Genomic DNA, 15,028 nt, shown 5'->3' with positions numbered 1-15,028 from the left:
ATATTCACAGCACCATCAACCGACACATTCATATGGCGCATCGACCCTCACTCCCTCTGGTTTTAGAACGTTCTCCAAATTCTAGACCGACATGCAAATCACCTTACTTTTATTTCCGGGCACTATCTGCCATTCTTACACTGTATCTATCCATAAACTTATTACGTATCCTCCAACACCAAAATACTCGAGTACAAACCATCCTCGGGACACGTGTCCTGCTTGCGCACCTGTATCAACACGTCCCATCTTCCATCCATCTCCAAACATTCCAATGCTTTTCCAGACTATGAAGTCATTCCGGAAACTACGCTTCCTCTTCGATGATTCACCCTACCCCGTTGGTTTCAGTCGTTTGTCAGACCAGCTACAATCCTATCTGTTTCCTACCACCAGCATTTCATTTATCACTTGTTTCCCATATACAACCCCACATCTTTTCCACAATATCCTCTCCAATCCCACTACCTTACTGCGTGTCTGCGGCTCGTGGTCTTGCGGTAGCGTTCTCGCTTCCCGCGCACGGGGTCCCGGGTTCGATTCCCGGCGGGGTCAGGGATTTTCTCTGCCTCGAGATGACTGGGTGTTGTGTGTATTTCATCCTCATTCACTCGCAAGTCGCCGTAGTGGCGTTAAAGAACGGCCATACGGTCATTATTATCATTATTACCTTACCCCGTCGTCACACCTTGTGTTTCTGGGTGGACCCAACATCATCATTACTGTAGAACTGAAAGAATGCGCTATATCAACATCACATCACTACTGTCAATATTATCAAAGTCTTAATCAACATTTTATCTTAATAAAATTCTGTTTGCATTTAATCATTATAACAAAAGAGGTAAAGCGTAAAAAAATGACCGTTGCCAGACCACCTTCATCAGCAACAATGCAAATAACGAGAAAATAAAAACAGTACTGGGATGGTGTCTTCTGAAACGAGAATTTTTTCAGTATTCATTTCGTCGTATTGGTGGCAGTTACCAGACAGGCCTACTTATTTGCAGGTGTTTCTTGTATCTAGTCGATACATTAGATTCCAGAATGAATGAACGGAAGAGCAGGTGACACTGTGAGTGCCAGGAACACGAGGTGACTCACCCCGCTGGAGTAGGACGCTGGCGTGCGGGTTGCGGTTCTTGGTGGCTAGCGAGGAGCAGTTCCAGCGGTGGTGTCGGAACTGGAACTGGCACTCCTGGACGGCGTGGTGCAGACCCTGGATGGCGACGCTGGTGGCGGCCGGCCGCCGCTGGCACACCTCCTGCTGCTCGCGCGTCAGACCCGCGAACGTGCGGCACACCTGCGCGCCCGCCGACTGCGCGCCCCCGGCTGGCTGCCACCAGCACCTGTGGCCCACAGCAAGTGGCTTCTGAAACCTCTGTAGGCGTCCTTGTACTAATGTCTGGCACACTGCCTCCTTCTCACGATTCAGCTCACGAACTTGCTACTGAGCGAGCCAGTGGGTGTGTTGGACCTTCCATCGAGTCGGAGACGAAACGTTGGGAATCACCACAGAATTCATCAACCGACCACGGCATAACAGCCCGGATAATTATAATGGACATAGGTTGGGTTCGGTTGTTTGGGGGAAGAGACCAAACAGCGAGGTCGTCGGTCTCATCAGATTAGGGAAGGATGGGGAAGGAAGTCAGCCGTGCCCTTTCAAAGGAACCATCTCGGCATTTGCCTGGAGAGATTTAGGCAAATCACGGAAAACCTAAATCAAGATGGCCGGACGCGGGATTGAACCGTCGTCCTCTCGAATGCGAGCCCAGTGTGCTAGCCACTGGCCACATCGCTCGGTGGGTAGGGATGTAAACTCACGGGATCAAAAAATTAGTCTTCACTCGATAAATTATTACAAGCACCATTTAATAGCGTATAATTTTACGCCTGGACTTGATAACCGCTGAAATAGGTCAGAAGTGAGTCCACAAGATTGTCAAGGTATGACGCAGCCAGGTTAGCCACTCGCCGAGGATATGCGGGGATGCTGACGTCGGCCTCTTGCCCATTGTTCCAAGATATCGCACACTCGGGACTCAAGTCAAATGATTTCCCAGTCCAGTGAAGATACATGTTGGAGTGTTCAGAAAACCAGCTGGTTGGAACTTCCTGGCAGATTAAAACTGTGTGCCGGACCGAGACTCGAACTCGGGACCTTTGCCTTCGAGTCTCGGTCCGGCACACAGTTTTAATCTGCCAGGAAGATTCATATCAGCGCACACTCCGCTGCAGAGTGAAAATCTCATTCAGCTGGATGGACTCTGCTTCTGTTGTCTTGAAAAATAGGGGTATCAATAGTATACACGCCTTGCAGATGTTGACTGAAAGGCAACACGTGATCATTCAGAATGTTTAAATAAATGTGCTGATTCACGTTGGTAATTGCCTCAGTGAGAGAGCCATAAGAAAAACATCCCCGAAACATCACAGACCCACCTCCGACTTGAACCTGATCTATCAAATATAAAGGGCGAAGTCTTTTATTTGGCCTTCGGTGCTCTTGGCGATGTGCGTCATTTGCACATAGGCAACATCGTGATTCGTCAGACCACACTAGGTTGCGCCGGTAATCTGCTGTCCACGTTCGGCGATTTTTCGCCCATTTCACACGGGCAGATTTCTGTGCCTGTATGAGCAATGCCCTCTTGTGAGGCGACCGGCTCCACATTTCCATTACACTCAGTTTCCGCAGCAATGATTTCTCGCTAACAGGTGCGAATAGTCCTTCACTCACTGTCGGGTGTGGAAGCGGTTTCGATTCACAACCGTGAACAGCGTATCCAGTGTTTCTCAGTTAGGATGTTCTTCTGATCACAGTTCTGAAGCTGTGTGTCGTGGCGACGCGTGTTGCACCAATGCTTGTAGTGGCCTTCAACAGTCAGTCGTAAGACATCAACAAATCCAGCAACTTCACACACCGTATGACCATAGGCACGGTCAAACGCGATTGCCCCTTTCTGCCACTCTGTAACATGCTTACATCTACCCATGTTTGCCGGCCGGAGTGGCCGAGCGGTTCTAGGCGCTTCAGTCTGGAACCGAGCGACCACTACTGTCGCAGGTTCCAATCCTGTCTCGGGCATGGATGTGTGTGATTTCGTTAGGTTAGTTAGGTTTAAGTAGTTCTAAGTTCTAGCCATTTGAACCATCAACCCATGTTTACGTACAATGTCCGCTTGGAATACAAATGTCTCACTGATCACTTCTTTCTTACGCTCACATATAGGGGCAGAGTGCGCACTGTTGAGCAAGGGACTCGATCGATGCACCATCAGTTAAAGGCTTGACGATTGATCTGTGCGTGCACGCTGGGATGACATTTTTTTAATTTTTTAATTTTTAATTTTATTTAATTTTTAATTTTATTTATTTATTTATTTATTTTTTTTGTCATGAGCTAATCAGTGCGTATTCTCAAGCTCAGTTAGGACGTAGCAATGGCAGCAGAAAGGTTTTCTTCTATCTATGAAACAAGACTACACAGGACGACCGAAACGGGGATGAGGTAAGTTGGTCAGCACTCACAAAGAAAGCTTCCTTCAATAAAAGGTTATTGAGGTATCGCACTTTAAGAGACGGCTGTTATAAACAGAGCACTTAATGTTACACGCGAATTGCAGCTTCATTGAGAACAGACTACGTACATCTCCAGAAACATAGTACATAAATGAGATATGTTCGATACAGACTTAAGGTGCTGTAAGAACTGCATAATATTTGACTTTTATTGATATAGGACCCGGAATCACACGTTTCCAGCAAAAAGCCCTTCACAACTTGTTGATCTGCATGACGTGTTCCATTCTCATTCTGAATTAGAGGAAATCGTCCTTAACTCATAGCTAAGCTTGTGGTTGAAAGCAAGGACGAATTAGAGAACTTGTAGAGAGAAATAAACAGTATACTTAGCGCAGAAATAGGAATAACAGCAAAAACAGCGAAAATGAAGGTGAAGAATGGCGGACAAGAGAATAACGCTTTGATTAACATAAAAGTTAGGGCCCACATAGCAGTGGAAGATAGGCCTATACTGGTGTACTCTGATGAAGGTAACGAGATTGTACACTATGAATGTAGAGAGGATTTCAAAACATTAGTTACATATTATTGAGAGAGGGCAAGTAACTTTTATTGAACTTGTACTACTCTTCAAAGTGACACATATACATGACCCTGCTTTTCAACATAGCCACCAAGTCTCTGTAAGAAAATTTTCTGTCCTGGACGATATAAATCCGAGAACCGCTGTGTAAACGTCCCCGTCGTCGGAAGTTCTTGCACTGCTGCAAAAGTTCCTCGATTGTCTGGTGAATATCGACTGTGGTTGACGTCGATGGCCTTCCTTGTCTGTCAGCATCACCCAAATCCGTGTGGCCTTGGCCAAATTGTTGGCACCATTTCACCACGACTTCAAGAGACACTGGATTTGGCCCATATATAGCCTCAATATAAAGGTGAATCTGTGTGCAATATAGAGGTTTTTCCTACAAGAACCATTCTGCTCGAGTAGTTCAACTAAGTATTACTTTTCCAGCTGCCATGTCATTTCACTCGCTCAATGTGACGCACCAGTTATTCGTACCACAGTAGAACTCTCCCTGCAGGGGGTGTGGAACATGTACTCCTTTCTGACAATGACCACTCTTCTTGCGCAATGGTCTTAGTGTTGGACAGCATTTATGACTTACCTTCTGAAGTCCCTGCATAGCAACAAAGAGATCGGAAGCGGGTTAGTACAAGCAAAGAAAACTTTCTCCAATTAAAAAAGGCTCGCTCGGATAGGATATTGCTATGTTATTGAAGTTGACATTTCTGTTGGTATAAGTCTCGAGCGTGGCGTAGTATGGAAATGAAACGTGGACGTTGAAAATCTGAAGTCGGGCTTAGTAATTTAAAGTAAAACCCAAGAAGTTCACTAGATTTGTAAGGTAACAACTTGAATCTATCTCAGTTTCACACCTTACATGGGATTTCATACGTCATAACAAGTAGATGAATATGTCACCTGACATACTTCAGCGATAGTGAGCAGACTTGCGTATCAAACTGTACAGTATGTAATACAAAGTGATAACACTCGATTTGATGGTATTAAAACACCAAACCCAAATCCTGCATGTCACGGAGCAAAAGGTGAAAAAAGCTGCTGGAAGAAACACAAGTTGCAGCATCATGGCCCACATACAACGAAAGGCTTCTAACAGGGGGTTGGTGTCCCACGGCAAGAGGGACAACGAACGCGCCGGGCGATACATTGAGGGGAGCAGGTAGTGGCCTAGCGCTGCTTCCGCCGGAGAAATAATTCAGAAAACAGCATTGGGGAATTTCCAGATGGATAGAAACAGATCAGCAACACAGTTGATCACGTGAAACGCCCATGGCCTGCTCGTGATGTACGCATGTAACTTTTAGGTATCAGGAGCAGGTACAAAAATGTCCAACTGGCTGAAATAAACTTGAAAGGAGAAAAAGGGGGAAATTTCGAAGCAGTTTAAAGGTAGGCCCTTTGCAATTGACAGGGGTAGTTTCCACAAGAAGAAAAGAACACTGCCATTGGCCTGAAAAAGCCGTGACGTGAAGCACGAAAGGACCCAAGTGGGGGACAGTTTGCTACGAAAGACACAATACCAAAAACTTTGGGGACTCTCCTCTGAACCAGCATCAAGTGCAGAACAGGGCGCATCACGCTCTGTACGACGCCAAAAGAGGAATCTTGTGTGAACACTGCATTCACTTTGGCTGACATTCAGCTAGAAATTAGCTGAAGAGTCGTTGAGCTCCGCTAGTGGAGGAATGAAACAGCCACGTAGTTAATTGTTCTTGCGAGAACTGAGAGGGCGTTGAAGCATACACGCTGGGCCATCTATGCACGAATACATCGCCATATTTTCCAGACTAGGGATGAGTGCATGTTTTCTCGCCTAACGAGAAACGTTGGACAGTTTCAACTGATAAAATCAGTAAATATTTTGATTAGCTTTCTATGGGATTTTCAGAGGGTGGGAGCAGCCATGCAGCTGACAGCACGTCGCAGCTAAAGGTAAATGCTGCAGGCAGAGGCAAAAAATTGTTGGTTCACCAGTTTGCATGCACAGTGAACTCGAGCAACCTTGAGTAATCTTTTGCTCATCTTGTCACAAAAATAATGGTGACCCTGCAAGGATGGCAGTTGGTCTGCCAGGATTGCAATTAGAAGAAAGACTAATTAAAGTATGGTATTAAGAAAAAAATTCTTTTTGAAGAACAAAAAGTGACAAGGTTACTCAATGTATGTGTCTGTATAGTGATCAGAGTACTGCAAATGTGTGATCCATAGAGGAGATACGGTTGTATTAACGTGTAAAGAAAAATTTTTGTGATCTGAGTAAAAGTAGTTTGTGCTGGACCTTTCTGGCACACGAAGCTATTCACGGTGTTACTGAGTTTGTCTGTGTACCCACTAACTGTGAACGGCGTTGATAATGATATGTTGATAGCCTAAGAGGCTTTGTATGATATTTTGGAGACGTGTCAGGTCATATAACTTCATGCTGACTAGAGCTCAGGCTCGCACAAATCGTGAAAGACAGAGGTCAGTTAGGCGGTCTGAGATGCCGGAAGGACGTAGATCATCGCATATAGTGCAAACTGGAGACCTTGATAGGCTTGAAATTGACGTACTAAAAAATGTATCGAATGCAAGTCACGAAACCGAACGAAGTGACAATGCAGAGGGAATGGTGGCAGCTTCGTGATTGGTATCTCAGGTTGAGACCGCGCAAAACCGAAAAGATGAAGAATCTAGTGGTTCAGAAGCAGAATCAGAGGACCTGCAACTTCAATACGTTGAACGAAATGTTATAATTATGAATCAAACGGGAAAGTTTTCTACGGAAAGAATGTGTAAGTGCGTCAGCACTATACACAGAAGTGAGACGTCACATGAAAGACGCGAACGGCATAATTTACACCAAATGGTGAGAGATGACGATGGCGAAGAGTCTGATAGTGTATTCGCAATGTTGAAGCAACTCACTGTTGTTGTCAAGCGAACAAATGCAGGGTTAGCAGACTTGAAAACAGAAACAAATGCAGGGTTGGTGGCTTTAAAAACGGAAACGGCGAAATTAAAAACCGAAACAAATGTGGCTTTGAATAGTCTCAAATTTGAAACGAACGCTGGGTTCGAAAAAGTCCGCAAAGATCAGCAAAAGAAGCGAACGGAAGTTAGTGAACAGTTCATTGAAATCCGGAAAGAGGCGAGAGACACTCGCGAACTGATTCAATCGCTTATGGCGGATCAGAAAAATATGCGTACTGACATTGACCAGGTGCACGATGCAGCGTCTAATATCAACCAAAGAGTTGATAAAAAAATGTGTGTGAAGTCTTGTGGGACTTAAATGCTAAGGTCATAAGTCCGTAAGCTTACACACTACTTAACCTAAGTTATCCTAAGTGCAAACACACACACCCATGCCCGAGGGAGGACTCGAACCTCCGCCAGGACCAGCCGCACAGTCCATGACTGCAGCGCCTGAGACCGCTCGGCTAATCCCGCGAAGCAGAGTTGATAATTTAGCACGTAAGGCGTCTAGTAAGGCGCAACAAATCGTGGAAGAACTCAATGTCAGAAAATGCGTCACGCGATCCGCGTTAAAAAGATTCGATACACGCATTGTAAATATCGTCTCGAAAAATAAGCATCAGTATGAACAGTTCCGTACGGAACAGAAGCAGTGTATTGAGAACCGTACAGAAAGCAGTGGTGAGGCGACGGAATCGGTGGTATCATCTAACATAGTGGTGGAAAAAATTCTAGAGGTAACCAAGTCCGTTATGCAATCTTCCTGTGTCAGTTGCGGAAACACAAAAAAAGTCATGAGATTCCACTTGCATGTCCAGAAGGTGTTGCGTCAGTATTTTCCAATCCGAAACAGAAGCAAAAGGTAGAAGTACAGTTGAGACAGGTGAGTGAAGGAGGTAACGTGCTTTCACAGCAGGCAAACGTGCGAGAGGTGGTAACTGCGCGCATACCAACAGAGCTGCAGGCGATCCTCCCAACGTACGCGAATGACGCGATAGCAGAGCAGTTTATTGCGGCACGTGTACCACATTCTCAATTTACGAGTTAGTACAACAGGCTATGCGCCGCAGGTCAATATGAAGCAAGTACAAAGACGAAACACTGATCCAGTAACGGGAAATTTAAACTATCTTACAGTCCGATAAACGAGGAACGGTATGGTTTAGATAATTGCACACCACTGCGTAGAATCGATGCTAGGTGGGACTCAAATATGTCGTCTCAAGATCCAAACGTGGTAGTACGAATAAAGGAAAACATAACGCAACTGAAGGGAACGGAAAATGTTGCGAAAACACAAACGCCGTAAGAGGCAATAGAAAAATTTCACAATGATCATTTTTTGACAGTCAGAAAATTCCAACATTACAAAGAAAACGGGAACGGCTTACACCCCCGTACATTTATACATCAATACCAGAACGTTGGCCATAAACTTGATTTCATTTGTGGTCATATGGAAGGCGCAACAGCGGAGACGATGCAAAGAGTTTCTGCAAACTGTCAGTCGTATGAACCATTTAAGTCTGCGTTCTTGGAGCGATACTGGTAAGCGGAAACCCAAAATTGGATAAAATATGAATTCTTACAGAAGGCATCATTTGAAAATTTGGGAGAAAAGGAGCCAGTTAGATTTTCTTAAGAAATGACGAAAAAGAATCAATATTTAGACAATCCATACAGTGATGGGGAACTGATACGTATGTGCACAATGAAGTTACCCTTGCGTCATCAGCAATGATTGGTTGGCAGAGCTAGAGTTAATATACAGGCATTTAAAGGGAGTCAAGAGAACTTGAAATCATCTTCAGTGAAGATGACGCGAAGAAACAACGTGCAGTGAGAGAAAACAATGGTAGGGGGAATAATTGCAACCGACTGGCCTTCAGTAATGTTTACAATGGCAATAGTAATGTTGGGAAAGGTAGCCCATGGGATAATAATAGCTATGGTTTTTTCAACTCAGAGGTCAAAAATAATTATGGTTTTGGTGAGCCACGGAATTACAATAATGGCTTTGGTTCCAGAAATTATGGTGGTAGCTATAATAAGCGATATGATCACCATGCAAAAGAATCAGGGAGGTTTAGAGGTTTTCCACCGCAAAACCCAAATTATTCGGGTAGAACTAGAATGCCTAGCACGCAGAAAGGTTGGGAGAATAAGACTTCAGCAGGACAACACACGCAAGATGAACCGGTACAGGAAGTCGATTTGAGGCCACCTAACCCTGGTAAAAAACACAATTGACGAGATGAACGGTATGAAGACCAATCACAAGAGATTCAGTCACCAAATGAAGTTGATTTTATAATTAAATGTGTAAATAGACTTACCATTCATCAACAAGATTCTGAAGTGGGTTTAGGGGGTGATCAGATATACCAGCATGCTGGGAGACAACTGACTGGGAATCGACCGATGATGAGGAATAAGAGTTATCAACAATTAATGTATGCAGGTGTACAAAAACTGATGATGACCAAATTGTGGAGTAGGTAGTTCATTTATACAAAACCGAGAGAGAAATGATATGCCAAGAGGATAATGCACCATTGGCAACACCAGTATTGATACCCAATTCAGATGATGTATATCTGGCAGGGACTTATTCGGAAAATAATTAAATTCCCACCAGTACCCTGAGTACAACATCAACATCTAGTAAAATTAGCACTGAGAAATCTGAAGGCTGCGGCGTTAAATAGAAAGAACCGGGCGGACAAAACGGCAACCTCACGAGTTTTTTCACTAGGACGAAAAGTACTTGTGAAAACCCACCATCTCTCTAGCGGGGAAAAAAGATCAAATCCATAAACTCTGTTTAGTATATAAAGCCCCTATGGAAGTAAGTAAAGTGGTTCATGATAATGCAGTCGAATTGTTTAACCCAAAAACAAGAATATCGTTGGGCTTGCACCATGTGAGTCACTTGAAAATGTATAAATTAGATGTATCAAATATCCAGATTCCACTGAGAGCAAAACCTAGATGTGAAAGACTAGGGAAGCTAATAAAATGCATACAAATAAAAATTTTTAATTTGTACACATCTCAGTAAAATAAACTGGCTAACGTTCTCAGTATATCAAAATGATAGTTGTGAAGGAAGAACAATAAAGTAAGAACTAAAGCAAGTCTTCTGCAGAGGAAATGTGTTACGGGGAAGGAGTACAAAGCAAGGAGAACGATAAAGATTAGCATGTGGACAGTTTGACGAAATAGTAAGAGATTCTCTCTTAAAAAGTAGTGTAAAGTAGAAAGAAGTAGATTTTTTTTTTCGGAAGGAAGCCAAGAAATTAGGTGTGTAAAGGTAAGAAAGAAATATTTATTTTTACTTTGTTCCATCGCGGATGGTGAACATTTTGTTGAGGAGATATTTTGGGGGTAAATGAGAAGCATTTATGATTTGTGGAAGTTACCACAAGTTGATATTAAAAGTAGATTTGTGGGAAATAGTTAGAAAATAATCTTAGGAGATAAGTATTAAGGGAGAGAATTGAATTATTAAGAAAAGCGAGAAACATGCTATTTGTTGGAAGGATGTAGACAGAGGGGCGTGAGTTTAACACAGGGCTTATTTCAATAAGGAAGGGTAAGGTAGGGGGAGAAAGTAATATAAAAGTTTACTGTTCAGAAGGAGATAGGGATAACTACAGCTAATAAAAGTACAAGCTCTAGAACAATGGACTTGGACAGTGGAGAAAGTTTTAGAAAGGAAACAAAAAACAGAGATACATTGTATTTTGAAGTTCTGTTACAGATTATGCCGAAAAGAAGAGATTGCAGAGTAAAAGACGCTGCAGTCGGAGTCAAAGTACGAAATTTTTATAATATGAGACACCTGTAGTTAGAAATAAAACCGACATACTAATACAGTAACCTTCGTCACCATCAACTTTCCTCTTGCTATTCATCGTTCTGAATACTAGTACTGAAAAAAAAGGGGAAAAGAAAATGTACATATAGAATGGGGATAAAAGATGTAAAGTTATGAAGAGTATAATAAGGAAAATAGTATGTAGTGTTTAATTATGGAATGCTTGTAAAGTCTCTTCGTAGTTTAATGGTTGTAAAGCTTGCAATGTATATTAAGTGAAAAAGGTTTGTGACAAGACAGGTAGTGATACCGTGTAAATTAGAGAAATTTGGAGATGTAAGATGGACAAAAGTGTTCACAATCTTGTATTCTACATGATGTCATCAAGAACAATGCTTCATCATTGCTGTCAGATCGACAGCAGAACTGAATAGAGCGGTTAGGCATGAGAGGAAGGAACACAGAGTGTGGATGCCTGGTACGTCAGCTTTTGAGATGACTAAAGGAATTGCCTTGGTGGAAGCAATAATCCAAGAGGATAACATCTATGGGGAAAAGTATTTGGATCTACGACGAATCCTGGATACGGTCAACATGTGCCAATAAGCGATCTTCATTCGTGTGAAAGTCACATGCGATCTTCAAAGCAACAGTTTTGCTAAAGTGCTAGATCCTCAGCACTTCTATCGCAGACTGTTTAGAGCACTGTAAGGAGATATGACGGGATATTCCCTGAACACTCATGGGAGAAGCAAGAGAACGATGAAAGACTGTCCAGTCTATCCTGAAGAACAACCTGATACAATAAAGGATACACAACGATTTGAAAGAAAATACCATAAGAATGGATTATACAATAACGAGGTTAAGCAGACCTTAAATCCCAATTTCCGGTGCAGAGAAGAACGAAGGCACAAGTGAGAAGACAGCAAGATGCAACAGGAGAAGAAGATTCAATGCAGAAGATTAAGTCCTGGACCAGAAGAAATCAAGAAACCTTACCAAATCGCTTCCTATAAAAGACCATTATTGCACCTACCTACCAACAAAGATTCCAAGTTTAACTGTCTAGCAGTACAAATGTCCGATATTCCTTATGGGAAATGGCAAAAGTTTCAAATGTCACACCAAGATATGTAAGATGACTATTCGTACAGAAAACAGGAGACGAATTAACCAACGATGGATTGGCATAAAGATTCAAGGACTGACGAAGAATATAAGTTTTTGTGCTGCTAATAATAGATCTCTAATATAATTTCGCCATGGGTACATACGAAATGGAACAAAGGCAACCAAGCATACACAATACCCTCAAATCTTCTGCAATCTTTCTCTCTGCCGACCGCCATTCCATGCTCAGAGGAGACATGTCAATGCACATGAAAATGAGGACGACGACTTCAATGAACCACATTGAAGATATAAGAGAAAAGACTGTGACAGACTAGTAGCAGATTAAAGTAAAAAATAATTACAAACACACAGAGTTGGTTATTTGTTTAGAAATTTAATTTTTGAAGAGTTGTATGCAAAAATCTGATTTTTGTTAACAATATTTTTGAGTTTTTTTAAATCTTGTCTGATAAATGGTATTTCCTAGTATTTTATAGTTTTACAACACATCTAAGTTAAGAAAATCAAATGGTGATATTTTCTCTGGAGGCTAAGATTGTAGTATGTAATGTGTTCGGTAATATATGAGATATGTACAAAAAAGGGTTTTGCAATTTGATGATGCTAATTTAATATTTACAACGTAGATAGTAGGATTAGGAATTTAATATTTTTGTACAAGTCAATGAATAATTTAATTCTTCTGTAAAGTTATAATGCATAAGTTTAAGTCAAACATTCTTCAGTGGCGGTATCAATAACCTGGCCTCTCGTTGGGAGGAGTGCGTTCGTCGCCATGGTGACGATGTTGAGAAATAAATATGCAGAAATGAAGGGTAACGATGTAGAATGTTAACAAAGTTTGTTTTATTTAAAAATCTTCAAGAGCTTTCACATAAAAATAACGGAGGCGTCATTTTTCAACTCTCCCTCGTAGAATATGCCTAACAATGTATGGAATATTATGGGCGAAGTAGTTATATATGGATGGAAAGATTAACACAAGATAAAAAAAATGAGTTGGACGGCATAAAACCAGTAGGAAGACCGATGATTTTTAAAAACGAAGAAAATGGCTAGATCACCAGGAACGACTTCCATGTCAAGTATTAGCAAGCGTGTTTTGAAGCACACATCTGCCTTCGTGACTCTATAATGAATGTTTTTATCTGCTAGAATAGTCTTACTTTTGGATGAGTACTGCAAGGCATGTCTTTAGCCAGTACTTTGAACTCTGAGTCTAGCTAGCGAATCATACTGCTTGATGCTGCCTTTAGAGTTCGGAAGTCTGAATCTGTGAATATCGTTTTGCCTCTCGCCGACTTCTAAAGTACAGACTTATGTCTTGTAATATGGAATGGGACATTTTAAATCTACGTTGTCCAGGATTATTGGTGAGATGATTGCATTCTCATGCTGCACTGGTGCAATTATATGTTACGTGATTTTTCATGTTCATTTACAGCATTTTTCATGCAACTATGTACCTCCACGTCTTTGTCTGAATACGTGACATCGACATCTATTTTTCGTTGGATCATCCGAGTATATCGGTCTACATAGTAATAACTAAGTTTAAATTTAAATCTGTCACGAATTATTTTCCTCGCGAAACCATTTTTTAATTCTCCAATCTTTAATGTTCATATTCACCCTTGCACATCTTTGTCTTACAGTGTATTTGAAACACTTACTGATGCAACCTCAGCAGAGACAGCATTTCTAGAAACTTACTTCACCAGAAGTACGCTGATACGCCAAAGAAACTGGTATAGGCATGCGTATTCAAATACAGAGACAAGAAAACAGACAGAATACGGCGCTGCTGTCGACAACGCCTATACAAGACAACAAGTGTCTGGCGCAGTTGTTCGATCGGTTACTGTTGCTACAATGGGAGGTTATCCAGCTTTAAGTGAGTTTGAACGTTATATTATAGTCGGCGCATGAGTATCTTCGAGGTAACGATGAAGTGAGGATTTTTCCGTACGACCGTTTCACGAGTGTACCGTGAATATCAGGAATCCGATAAAACATCAAGTCTCCGACATCGCTGAGGCTGGAAGAAGATTCTGCAAGAACGGGAACAACGACGATGGAAAAGAGTCGTTCGACGCAATCATTCCGCAAAATGCTTCGGATTTCAACGCTCACTCACCAGCAGGTGTCAGCGTGCGAACCATTCAATGAAGCACCGAGCGAGGTGGCGCAGTGGTTAGCACACTGGACTCGCATTCGGGAGGACGACGGTTCAATCCCGTCTCCGTGATTTCCCTAAATCGTTTCAGGCAAATGCCGGGATGGTTCCTTTGAAAGAGCACGGCCGATTTCCTTCCCAATCCTTCCCTAATCCGAGCTTGCGCTCCGTCTCTAATGACCTCGTTGTCGACGGGACGTTAAACACTAACCACCACCATTCAATGAAGCATCATCGATATGGGCTTTCGGAGCCGAAGTCCCACTCGTGCATCTTTGATGACTGCACGACACAAAGCTTCACGCCTGGCCTGGGACCGTCAACACTGATTGGACAGCTGATGACTGGAAACATGTTGCCTGGTCGGGTGAGGCTCACTTCAAATTGTATCGAGCGGATGGACGCTTACGGGTTTGGAGACAACCTAATGAATCCATGGACCTCCGTGTCAGCAGAGAACTGTTCAAGCTGGAGGAGGCTCTGTAATGGTGTGGGGCGTGTGCAGTTGGAGTGATATGGGACCCCTGCTACGTCTAGATACGACTCTGACAGGTGACACGTACGGAAGCATCCTGTCTGATCACGTGCATCCATTCATGTCCATTGTGCATTCTGACGGACTTAGGCAATTCCAGCAGGACAACGCGACACCCCACATGTCCATAACTGCTACAGAGTGGCTCCAAGAGCACCCTTATGAGTTTAAACACTTCCGATGGTCACCAGGCTCCCCAGACATTATTGGGAATATCTGGGATGCATTGCAACGTGCTGTTTAGAGGACATCTTCAACCCCTCGTAATTTTACGGATTTAAGGCG

At 42.7% G+C, this 15,028-nt stretch overlaps 1 protein-coding gene across 1 annotated transcript in view; it reads right to left on the bottom strand.

The window, feature by feature from the left end:
- LOC126235466 (protein Wnt-10b-like) overlaps positions 1 to 15,028 on the bottom strand; it is a 676,160-nt gene that overhangs the window by 399,534 nt on the left and 261,598 nt on the right. Inside the window, exon 3 of the mRNA XM_049944188.1 lies at positions 1,105 to 1,349. Within this exon, the coding sequence (XP_049800145.1) occupies positions 1,105 to 1,349 (245 nt within the window). The remainder of the gene's footprint in view (positions 1 to 1,104; positions 1,350 to 15,028) is intronic.

Source organism: Schistocerca nitens, chromosome 2 (assembly GCF_023898315.1).
Source record: "Schistocerca nitens isolate TAMUIC-IGC-003100 chromosome 2, iqSchNite1.1, whole genome shotgun sequence".
In the NCBI taxonomy this organism is placed as follows: Eukaryota; Metazoa; Arthropoda; class Insecta; order Orthoptera; family Acrididae; genus Schistocerca; species Schistocerca nitens.
The sequence above is the reverse complement of the archived record's forward strand: the minus strand, read 5'-3'. Positions and strand labels throughout refer to the sequence as shown.